Source organism: Marmota flaviventris, chromosome 2, assembly GCF_047511675.1.
Source record: "Marmota flaviventris isolate mMarFla1 chromosome 2, mMarFla1.hap1, whole genome shotgun sequence".
NCBI classification, from domain to species: domain Eukaryota; kingdom Metazoa; phylum Chordata; class Mammalia; order Rodentia; family Sciuridae; genus Marmota; species Marmota flaviventris.
In genome coordinates, this window is record NC_092499.1 from 82,830,576 (window position 1) to 82,842,586 (window position 12,011).

Here is a 12,011-nt window from a genome sequence, read left to right on the forward strand (position 1 = left end):
ATGAGAGAACCCGTCCGTGTGGGGGTGTGACTGACCACTGACCCCGGGGGCCCAATCACTGACCCTGACCTTGGAGTGCAGTCCCCCCTCAACCTTCATTGGATGGAATTATCCCCTGAATTTCTTGTTCCCCAATAAAAGGCTACTCCCTGGCGTGTTCACTCTCTCTCTCTCCTGCTAGCCCTGAGTAATCCTTGCTGCCCTGCTGGGCGGTTAGAGGTCGGAGCCAGAGAGGGGAGCCGTCTCGGACCTGGCAATAGAAATAAGGTAACTGTGTCTGTGTGTTTTATTTCGATCTCTTCTAACTAACTTTATGCCTAGAACCTCATTAATGAAACCATTGCGCAGGCCGCGTGGTAGAATTGGCGCCCACGAGGGGGGCATTCTAGATTAGTTAGATTGAGTGGGAGCGCGCTATAAAGATAAGGATAAAGATAAAGATAAAGGAAGAGGTGACAATTTGGGTCACAAAAGTACCTGGAGCTATTGAAGGAAAGAGACGTTAAATTAATTAAAATGGGAAATTCAACTTCTACGGATAAGGAAATGTATCTGACTATTTTAGACAGTATAATTAATCAGAAAGGAAAACAGATAAAGAAAGCTCAGTTATTACAATTCTTAAAGATTGTAGGTGAATATTGTCCTTGGTTTTGTGAACAAGAGTCTCCAAATTTATCTACTTGGGAGAAATTAGGAAGAAAGTTACAAAAAGTTTATTTTTCTAATGAACTACCTGGAGGCATAGAAAGTATTCAGAAAACTTGGACAGCTCTAGAAATTTGTCTTTTTGAATATATGGGTCAAAGTTCGTGGCCCCCTGAAGACCTGTTAAAAGGCTTGCAAAGGGCTATTAAGTCTATTCAAATGGAAAATTCGCCTGAGGCTAAGTTAATTCCTTTTCCCTTAGGCCGTTTACAAACAAAGACGCTAAAAGCCAAACCTAAGGTTAGGAATGTGACTTTAAACTTGCAGGACTATACTAGCCCGCAGGGAGGTTCTAGGGATGGAGATCATAGAGGACAAACCTCCGAGATCTTAGAAAGCCCTCAGGAAGAGGTAGAGGATCTTCCTACAGAGGAAAATCCGGAAGAGATTCCTAGAGGGGCTCAGAGTTCTTCTCCGCCACGTGGTTTAGAAACCCAAATTCAAAATGACGATAGTACAGAGTCTGACCATGACTTGCAATCTGAGGGAGAAGAATCAGACATGGAAATTCAGGACTTACAGAGGAATCTTAACAGGCTGCGTTTAACACCGCCTGTCCAGGCTATTCGAATTCGGCCGGTACCTGCTAAAAGGACAAAATTTAACAGGTACGCTGGGTTAACAATGACTTTTCTTACCCCGTTCCAGCGAGGTATTAAGAAAGCACAGGAAGATGGGGAGGATACTAGCGGTTTTCAACTTTTTCCAGTTTTTGAGCAAGTTAATGAACAAGATCAGAGAGTTAGAGTTCATGCTGTAATCCCATTTAAAACCATTAAGGAACTAAAAAGTGCATGTGAGACGTATGGTCCCAATTCGCCTTTTGTACAGAGCCTGATAGAAAATATTTGCTCACAACCCCTTCCTCCTAGCGATTGGATTTCTTTAGCCAGATCTTGTCTGAGCGAGGGAGATTTCTTACTTTGGAGGACTTACTGGACTGATTTCTGTACTGAACAGGCAGAAAAGAACAAAAGACAGGATATAGAAACGCCAGTAGAAATGTTTCTAGGGACAGGTGAATTTACTGACCTAGAAAGACAGTTAAATTATGATTTTGTAGTGTACAATCAAATAACTAATTGTGCAAAACGGGCCTGGAGGCAGATTGTCTCCAAGGACCAGTCCAATTTAGTTCTTAGCAAAATCAGGCAAGGTGCGAGTGAACCTTACTCAGATTTCGTAGCCCGGTTGTACCAGGCTGCAAACAGGTCAATCGGGGACTCGGGAGCGAGTGAGTTCATTGTTAGGCAATTGGCATTCGAAAACGCAAATAAATACTGTCAGGATGTTCTTAGACCGCACCGTAAAAAAGGGACAGTTTCTGAGTTTATTCGCTTATGTTCTGACATAGACTCTACTCATTTACAAACAGTGGCCCTAGCTGCAGCAATAAAAGAAACTTTGAAACCACAGGATTTAGTACGAAAACCCCGCGGAAAATGTTACATTTGCGGGAGAAATAATCATTTTGCGCGGGAGTGTCGCATGCGCAATTTTAAGTTCAGGGCTCCATCTACTGGCGATAATAGATATTGCAAGGCTCAGCCCCATGCGGCGGATCAAGATGGCGCGGATGAGCCCGCCTTCTTGTCATCATTTCCGCCTGGCCGGAACACAAACTTCCGGTCGGCCCGCCCCCGGGCCGAAAATGAGGAAGTAGGTGGTCGCGCAATGTGACGTCATCGCGCCGACCATGGGGGCCGCCATCTTTAATTTTACCGGAGCGAAACGAACAGTTTCCGTACAAACCCCTAATGATTTTCAAGGCTTTTAAGAGATACTAATCGGCTGAAGCCATCTTTAAAACTAACTACTTCTAATTTAAGTCCCTTATTTCAGATATTACAAGGAAATCCCTCTCCAACCTCTCCACGTCAGCTAACCTTAGAGGCTAGAATGGCTTTAAGGAGAGTTGAACATGCAATTAAAAATGCACAGCTTACTAGAGTTGATCCTAAAGAAATAGTGTATTTATTAATATTTCCAACTGAACATACCCCAACAGGAGCCATATGGCAAAGATTAGGAGTTATTGAGTGGATTTATTTATCCCACTCTCCTCAAAAGACATTAATTCCTTTTCATGATTCTATAGCTCAATTAGTAATTAAAGGTAGAACTAGGATTTTACAATTAATTGGATCTGAGCCTGATATCATAATTATTCCATTTTCTATTCAACAGACTAATTGGCTTTTTCAAACTTCTAGCTCATGGCAGATAGCTTTTGCTGATTTTCCTGGCCAGATAGATAGCCATTATCCTCGTGATAAGATTATACAATTTGCATCATTAACGTCACTTATTTTTCCAAAGATTGTACGTGCACATCCTATAGATGAAGCTTTATCAGTGTTCACGGATGGTTCTAACTCAGGTAAAGCAGGTTTTTATAGTCATGTTCACACAGAGGTAATACAAACTTCTTATACTTCTGCCCAAAGAGCAGAGCTTCAAGCTCTGATTTGTGCCTTAAATTACTTTTCAAATGAGCCTATTAATATTTATTCTGACAGCTTATATGCAGTCGGAGTTACTAAAAATATTGAAACTTCAGTTATTGGGTATATTTCATCACAAGAGTTATTTGAGTTATTTCATAATTTACAAAAGACAGTGCTAATGCGAAAGTACCCATGTTTCATAGGGCACATACGGGCTCATACTAATCTTCCAGGACCCTTAGTTTCTGGTAATGACAAGATTGATAAATTAGTAGCTTTTTGTCAACAGATGTCTTCATATGACTGTGCACTAGCTTCCCATTCCTTACATCATCAAAATGCTTCTAGCTTACGTAAAAAATTTAATATTACTAGAGAACAAGCTCGTCAGATTGTAAGCCAATGCCCTAAGTGTGTTATTCACACTCCATCTCTGCCATCAGGGGTAAATCCCCGTGGATTAAAACCAAATCAAATATGGCAAATGGATGTAACTCATATTCCTCAATTTGGTAAGCAATGTTATGTACATGTCATAGTGGACACTTATTCTAGATTTATTTTTGCCACAGCACGTACTAAGGAAAATACTCAACATGTAATTTCTCATTGCCTAGCAGCTTTTTCTGTTTTAGGGTGCCCTATGCAGATTAAAACAGATAATGCTCCAGCTTATGTAAGCTCTTCTTTTCAACAATCTTGCCAAGAGTTTAAAATTAATCATAAAACAGGAATTCCTTATAACCCTCAAGGCCAAGCCATTGTGGAACGAGCTCATTTATCTATTAAGCTTCAATTACAAAAATTAAAGGGGGGGAATAGGTTTATGACTCCCCAAAATAGCCTTAATCATGCCTTGTTTGTTTTAAATTTTTTAAACTGTGACGCAGAAGGTCACACTGCTGCTGAGAGACAAATGTCTCCCTCAGTAACAGGCCCTTTAGGCAGAATTTTGTGGAAAGATTTACAGACTGGTCAGTGGAAGGGTCCAGACCCAGTGATAATGTGGGGTAGAGGTCATGCTTGTATTTTCCCAGAAGGCACTTTTCGTCCTATTTGGGTACCTGAACGTGCTATCAGACATGGAAGAGATAGAACCCAGATTCAAGCGACTGAGGATTGACCAGGAGGAGGCCCTATCCAGAAGGAGGAGATATCGGAAAAGGATGAAGAAAGACCAGATTGACCCAGCCGAAAAGCTGATTTCATGGGAAGACTTGAAGAAGCTAACAACCCAGGCTTCCCGAATACTTCGACACCTAGGAGAGAACAGGACCCCAGTGATGATGGTAGCAACAGTAATTGCCCTGTTGGGCTGTCAGGTAAAGGGGGATCAAGTAGACACTTACTGGACATATTTCCCAGATCCACCCCTGGTACACCCAGCTGTGTGGACTGGAGAATCTATTCCAGTATTTACTAATGACTCATTCATGATGGGAGGATTTACAGATACCCATATTACTCCCAATCATGTGACTAGATTTAATTATTCTGGCTACAGTGCCCAATTACCTTTGTGTTGGTCACATGATAAACATGCCGGCTGTCTAAAAGTATCATTCGAAGAAAAGACAGCGATTGGTAGACATAGACTGACAAATAATTCTTTTTATGGGGACTTAAGACCTTATACTAGATCAGTAATTAAGATGGGACTTTCCCATAACAAGCCAGTCATTTCTGCAAAACCTCCACGGATGCCCCACTGTCCAAATAGTTCTACAATTGAGATTGGCACCTTTCCTAGATGGATGGATTGTGTAAATACCTTTCCTGTACAACATAAGGTGTCTAAAGATAGTGGGTATATTTTAGACTGGTCTCCAAAAATTGATAAAAGACAATTACGAAGAAATTCTGCTATGACACCTGCAGGATTTGTTAGTAATATTTTGACTTATAGTAAAGGAGGTGTTCAGAAAGATGTTTGGCGTTTAATTGCTGCCTCAGAATTCTTACATTTTACAGACAAACCTTTACCAAAATTTGTTGGCAAGAACTGTAAAGAGGGATCATGCTATGGCTTACGAGCCTGTGTCCAATCTCCTTATGTTTTAATTATTGGAAATGTAAAAGTTAAATGGATAGATGACAGATATATTGTTACTTGTAATAAATGTAACCTAACCAATTGTATTACTAGATATAATGGAGGAAAAGGAGTGCTGATACTTCATCAGCCCTCTTTTGTTTTATTACCTGCTAATATTTCAGAGCCATGGTATGCTGATACTGGTTTACAAGTCTTACAGCAAATTCATGCCCAGTTAACAAGACCAAAACGTGCTATTGGAGTTATAATTGTTGGTGTTTTGGCGCTAGTCTCCTTTATTGCCTCAACTGTCTCTGTGTCTCTGACATTGTCTCAAAATATTCAGCATGCCAAATTTCTTAATAATTTAGCTCAAAATACTTCCAAGGCTCTGCGTAATCGAGTAAATATTGATGAAAGGATTGAGACTAAATTAAACGCCTTAGAGGTGACTGTTATAGACATAGGTAATGAACTTTCAGCCTTAAAATTTAAGGAAAGGCTTAAATGCCATGCCAATTATAAGTATGTTTGTGTTACAGCTGCCAAGTACAATGCTTCTCTCTGGGATTGGGAGAAGGTTAAAAACCATTTATTAGGTATTTGGCAAAATAGTAATAATAGCTTGGATATTCTGGAACTTCATCACCATATCCAAGACATTCAAAATAATAGAGCTGATTTTTCAGATCCTTCTTCTCTGGCAAACCAAATATTGAAGGAGTTAAATGGATTCAACCCTGGAAATATTCTTAAACACTCGGCCTGGTACATTATTGGATTATTCTCTTTGCTGTTAATTCTCTTTTGTGTTATAATTATCGGATGGCGAGTCTTCGGAACAAGAATACAGAAACTCCAAAGAGTGAACTGCCGCCTCATTTTTAAGAATAGAAAGGGGGAATATGTGGGAAGCCATCCTGACACGTGACTGGGCGACTCCCGTTAAGGGTCTGAGGCTTCTGGCTGTGTCGGAATTTTCCCGGCCCTTTCCTGATGAGAGAACCCGTCCGTGTGGGGGTGTGACTGACCACTGACCCCGGGGGCCCAATCACTGACCCTGACCTTGGAGTGCAGTCCCCCCTCAACCTTCATTGGATGGAATTATCCCCTGAATTTCTTGTTCCCCAATAAAAGGCTACTCCCTGGCGTGTTCACTCTCTCTCTCTCCTGCTAGCCCTGAGTAATCCTTGCTGCCCTGCTGGGCGGTTAGAGGTCGGAGCCAGAGAGGGGAGCCGTCTCGGACCTGGCAATAGAAATAAGGTAACTGTGTCTGTGTGTTTTATTTCGATCTCTTCTAACTAACTTTATGCCTAGAACCTCATTAATGAAACCATTGCGCAGGCCGCGTGGTAGATTCATCAAGAGGTATTTCTAAGGTGACATGAACAGGACTTGGGGGTAATATTGGAAATGGAGAGAGAACAGTCAAGGAAGAACCACCCCTCATTTCACCCATGCTATTAAGTTCTAATACTGAGTGCACAGTAGATTCACCTGGGAAATTAAAAACAAACAAGGAAAAAAAGCCAGGTACCTATTCTAGGTCAAATCTAGGATCAGAATCCCAGCTTTGCTCTGTATAACTGACAGGGCTAGACATTTAGCCCAGTTTATGTTTATGGTGCCATACTGTAAATATCTGTATTTATCTATGTCCTTCCTTGCCCCAAGGAGTTATTAGCAAACTGGATCTGTCAACAATGCTTTGAAGTGAAAACAAGGGGTTGTTGCCCCTGAGAGGGGCTGAACCTTTCTGAACTTACCCACTGTGAGGCCCACTTGCCCCACAGCCTTCCCTCTAGAGAGGGATTCTCATCCCTAGACTGTAACCTTGCAATCATGAGGAAAGTGTTTAACTTTCATTTAAGTGTAATATACAGAAAAGTGTACACATAGAACTATGAAATCAGTATCCAGATCAAGAATCAGAATGTTCTACCACATGGAAGTCACCATCTACTTCCTCTTCAAGTCTGCTCAAAAGATTACCACTGTCCTGGCTTTTAATATTTAGTTTTGCCTATTTTGAATTTCCTACAAACATAGTGAAATCACGTTTTCTTTCATGTCTGACATTTTTTACTTAAATAATATTGCCCAGAGTCATTCTTTCCTCCTTGGGGAATTTGTTCTGTACCTTTATGTTAATGCATTTAAATACCATGAACAGATCTGCTTTGCTAATTATTTCTCAGTGACTTTTACAGATGCTCATGTCACATTAGAGATCTAAGTATAAATTCAAATAGATTAATGGCATTGTTAGCTTTCAGGCTAGTGATTAAAAGACATGGGCCTTTTAAACTCAGTTATTCTGTTTCTCTTTCAGGCCACAGTTCCTTTAGAGCTTCCTCAGGTGAAACCAAAGAGAAGTGATGACAGCAAGGGACTAGGCATGCAGTTAAAGGGGCCCTTGGGGCTTGGAGGAAGGGGGCCCCTCTCTGAGCTGAGATCTTCCACTGCTGGCTGCCCTGGGTCCCTGGCCAAAGACAGCCCACGACCAGATCCTTCAGGAAGTTCTCAGAAACCCACTTCCCCACCACAGTCAGCAGCAGACCATTTGGAAGAAGAACTAGATCTGTTGCTTAATTTAGAATCACCTGTAAAAGAAAGAGATAACATCTTACCAGACCAGACATCTCAGGACATGAAATCTGAGAGAGATGGGCAGATGGCCCAAGAGGAAGAAGGTATGTTTTATATTTTATTCCCCATCCCTTCTCTCGATTCTGGTGTTTTTGTGAGAACAGCCCCACTCGCATCACATCCCTACACAGCCCTCTCAGTGTCTGACATTGATCCAGCGTTGTCCCTGACATCTATTCCTGTGCTCACGTCTCTGCTTCCCCCTGAGCTGACCTTTCTGACAACCTTCCTCTCACTAGATACACTGAGCTTCTAAAGCTGCTGCCTGCCTGACTGCAGCACTAACCCTGGGGCTGCAAATTGAACCTGTGCTATGGAAAGGCATTAAGATACTTGTAGCCCTCAGCTTTTCAGCAGCAGACCTTTTAATCGACTGTCTGAACAGGCTTGTAAACCAACTCTTTATACTTTCTTGCTATTTTCATCTTTTTAGTGAAGAATACTTAGTAATTTGTGCACACTTTGAGATGGTATCCCATCTGATGTGGTGAAGGCCACCTCCATATACTGCATTTGAGAACCATTAATGATTTTTCACGATTGTTGTAACCATGGAAAGACAGAGCTATTGGTCTAAAAAAGATTCACTTTTTACTAGTTTTTTTTAACTTCAGAATAAAGATAAAAGCAAATCTCTTCCCCCATTTATTAATTTGTTTGGAAATTATTGTATCATCTTTGGGAGTAACAAATAATGAGAATGTTTCCCCTTGTTATAAGGCAAGTAATAATTAGAGCTGAATTATATCCTGGAACAAACCCTGGGGAAGCTTTAGCCGTCAATGCTGGGACTAATGTAAGGTTATTAATACTGCTTTTATTTCCCTAGTTCCTGCAAAACCATCTGTGACTGAAGAAAAGAACATGGAATCTGAGCAACCAAGTACATCAAAAAATGTGACCGAGGAAGAACTGGAAGACTGGCTGGACAGCATGATTTCCTAAAGAGAAAGGGGGGGGGGAAAAGTGCCTGAAGCAATTTTGGTTGCCTTCTACTTCAGGGTGGGCACAAGGCTATCCTTCAGTTGTCTAGTATACCCCATGCGTTCCTGTATGCTTACAGCAGTTGATGCCTACCTCTTTATTTGGCAGCATTTGAAATAATACATATCAGAGGCTAGTTGCATTCTGGCTTAGTAATCTAATAGATTTCCTTAGAGGCAGAGAATTTTATAGCCTCCTTCCTCTGATGTTTACAGCATAGCAGGTGCTGCCCACTTACATGCAATCAAAAAGGCATGCATTTGGCCAAAATAAACACCCTCTGGTCCATGGATTTTTTTTTTCTTTGTTATGTGAAGTTGCTGTTGTCTTATGTCCCTTTCCTCAGCAGTCCCAGCATGGTTATAGAATCATTCAGAAGTGGTACGAGAGGCCAAACCATGGATTGGTATGTATTACTTTATTGCAATGGGCACTTCATTTTATTGGAGATTCACCTAAACATTAGCAGCTCCACTACTTACAAGGGACCATAAAGCATTACTCAATTTTGGCATAAGATTGAGATTTTTCTGAATTTTCTCAGTACAGTACTTTTCTTCTAATAACAGCAGGTGACAAGCTGTTATTGAAAAAAAAATTATGAATAACCTTCAAGTGCAGTTTCATAAAGTAAGACAGAAGATCAGCACAACTATTTAATGGAACTGTCCTTCTGGAACACAAACATAAAAAACTTGCATAGCTATATCTAAAGAGGTTTTTAAGGCACTTAATCGATATTTCAGTGTCGACAAAGTGTTGGTTTGTTTTCTATTTCATTAACTGCTTAAAGCTTTTCAGGCTGATTCTGGATATCGTCACTAGCACATACCATGGGAAAAATTGGACTGCAGTTAATGTAATTTCGTGTAGTTCAGACCATGAGTCACGGTGGGATACTGTCACATGATATTCAGGTGTTCAAGAATTGATACTTCTGACCTTTTCCGCAGTACTGCCATCCCCCACACTAGTTTCTTTAGAACTAAGAAAACTCGAACGTATTAGATTCCTCACCATCCCTTGTTATTAACATCTTGACAGGTTATCACGATGTCTGTCCATTAGGCACAAATCAATTTCCAAATGTCAGATTTTTAAATACTTTCTCATAAGGGAAGCATGTGGAAAATGTCACAAACATGTTGCAGAACTATGGAAGGATTTCATTTCCCCAAAGGTTGACCTTCCAGAATGACTTCTTTCACTCAGATTTATCCCAGCTGATCTTCATATTGCTTCCGAAAACAGTCGCCAGCGGGGAAGAAATCCCAACACCTTTCTTGGTACATCTTCCATACATAAGATTCCTGAAATAATGTGAACAAAGGGTACTTCTTTTCACACCACCGTAAATAAAAACCCAGTTCTTGCTCTGGCTCCCTTGAGGAAGACTTCTGCAAATACACCTGAAGCCCAAAGGGCACTTTCTTCTTGCTCTACTCCAGCCCACAGTGCTGGCAGGGAGGAGGAAAATGCATCCTCTGCCCCTTCCCCCCAAAAAAGATTTTGCAAGCGGGGCTAGTCCCATGTCATTTGTAAGTGGAGGGAAGACTGAATGCACTTGTTGGGGTGCATTCTGTGCTGGCTTAGGCAGATGCCTGAGAGCACAGGTCTATGTACCCACCATGTCTTCCTTCACTTAGGGAGCTGTAGTTTTCCTATAAATCCAGTGATGTTTGGATATTGACTAACCGTTTTCATCCCTTATTCTATTTTTCTCATAGTCACAGAAAGTATCCTCATTTGTCCTCTTTCACGCACACCTCCACATTCCCACTGTCACCCCCGCACAAGGTCGTTCTCTGACTCCCCTATTCTTTGTTACAGCCACTTACTCCATTTCTCATTGTCATTTCCTCTAATGTTCTCCCCACCCCCAGTTATTCTGCTCTGAAGCAGTAGGAGCAATGGTTTAGGAAATGTCAGTGTTCAGCAGGAGGACTCTGGAAATAGGTAGGGTCCCCATAGAATTCGGGCTTCTTTAAGTCAGATAGGGGATGGAAAAAATGCATGCAAGAGAATAGTGGGGTCATTTTTTGGATATTGACTCTTAAAACTCAGGGAAGATCTAACACAGGTAGGGTTCTTAAGGGCATTTTATTTCTCACCTGACCCGTGTGCTCTGTTTCATCTTTGTTAATCAAATACATCAGAAAGAACCTGAAGGAAAAAAGACATGATGAGAAAAAGGTGTCTTAACCAAAGTTCAATTACCAACTACCTCTTTACCATCCCTAATCTTTGAGCTTAGAGTTTTGTCCACCATTTAAGAAAATCCTAAACAGTAAAATGGCAGCCCAACCTCTTACCATAAAATTTTAACCAGCTGATTTATCTAATGAAAATGTAGACCTGAAATCATAGGTGAGCATCAAGGGTGTCAGGCAGGAAAAAGGCTGAAAGTATTTGATCCCCTTAAGGTGCGTTCATGCTTCCAGAAATCTAGTTTTGTTTTTTTTATACTGGACAACTCGGAAATCCCAGTGTGGTCTTACTTGTTCTACCCATGATCCATGTGGAAGATTTGTGTCCGTCTCTGACACATGAGTGTCCTGAGGGGCTGAACTCTCAGCTCACATTATGCAAGTTCAGAGACAATTTCCAAAGAAACTAACCTTGTGCCCTTCAGGAAAAGGCTGAAGGCAAGGAAGAAAGAAAATCCTTCTGAGGGTGGTGCTGTACTTAGAGGGATGGCTCTAGATACGTTAGTTTCGCCTTCCCTAAAGAAGGCAGGGCCAGTGTCTTCATCATCACTGTTCCCCTAGCACACTTATTAAATTGAAAAAGCATCATTTTAGGTGGGAAGATCAAACATAAGTAATTGGAGTCTATCCCACAAAAGTCTCAGCAAGGAGGCCCCACCTGGAACACCACCGACATGCATCTGTACTCCCACTATGCGAGCTTGAGGCCAGTGCTCATTTCCTGTTAGGCATGTATCTTGATCACCTCCACTGAGATGTAAGTTCTGAGAATATACAGGAACAAAGAGAAATTCCAATCTAACTTTCCCAAAGGCTGGACCTGTTCCTTCCTACAGAAAGATTAGGACTTTCTAAACAATAAAAGATAGGACAGAGTGGGGAAGGACAAGGTCAGGAAGCAGAGCATTTGTGTCCTTGAAAATGATCAGTTATAAAGTCAATTATCAGATCACATAATTACATGGTAGGCTCAAATAACTT

At 41.2% G+C, this 12,011-nt stretch overlaps 3 protein-coding genes across 3 annotated transcripts in view; 2 read left to right on the forward strand and 1 right to left on the reverse strand.

The window, feature by feature from the left end:
• The window catches only part of Aven (apoptosis and caspase activation inhibitor), a 187,464-nt gene extending 178,349 nt beyond the window's left edge, over positions 1-9,115 (forward strand). The window contains exons 5-6 of the mRNA XM_027925934.2: positions 7,523-7,883; positions 8,669-9,115. Of these exons, the coding sequence (XP_027781735.2) occupies positions 7,523-7,883; positions 8,669-8,784 (477 nt within the window). The 3' untranslated portion in view covers positions 8,785-9,115. The remainder of the gene's footprint in view (positions 1-7,522; positions 7,884-8,668) is intronic.
• On the forward strand, positions 142-6,813 carry LOC139704715 (endogenous retrovirus group K member 113 Env polyprotein-like). Its single transcript, XM_071608067.1, has 2 exons — positions 142-267; positions 4,193-6,813. Exon 2 carries the CDS (start codon positions 4,238-4,240, stop codon positions 6,119-6,121), a length of 1,884 nt encoding a protein of 627 aa, XP_071464168.1. The 5' UTR covers positions 142-267; positions 4,193-4,237; the 3' UTR covers positions 6,122-6,813.
• A 56-nt stretch (positions 9,116-9,171) lies between the features above and the next one.
• Ryr3 (ryanodine receptor 3) overlaps positions 9,172-12,011 on the reverse strand; it is a 360,681-nt gene continuing 357,841 nt past the window's right edge. Inside the window, exons 103-104 of the mRNA XM_071607412.1 lie at positions 10,935-10,986; positions 9,172-10,133 (exon numbers count right to left, since the gene is read on the reverse strand). Coding sequence (XP_071463513.1) covers positions 10,038-10,133; positions 10,935-10,986 — 148 coding nt within the window. The 3' untranslated portion in view covers positions 9,172-10,037. The remainder of the gene's footprint in view (positions 10,134-10,934; positions 10,987-12,011) is intronic.

Coding starts and splice junctions, on each gene's coding strand:
- LOC139704715 (XM_071608067.1), top strand. CDS start 4,238: ATGGAAGAGATAGAACCCAGATTCAAGCGACTGAGGATTGACCAGGAG.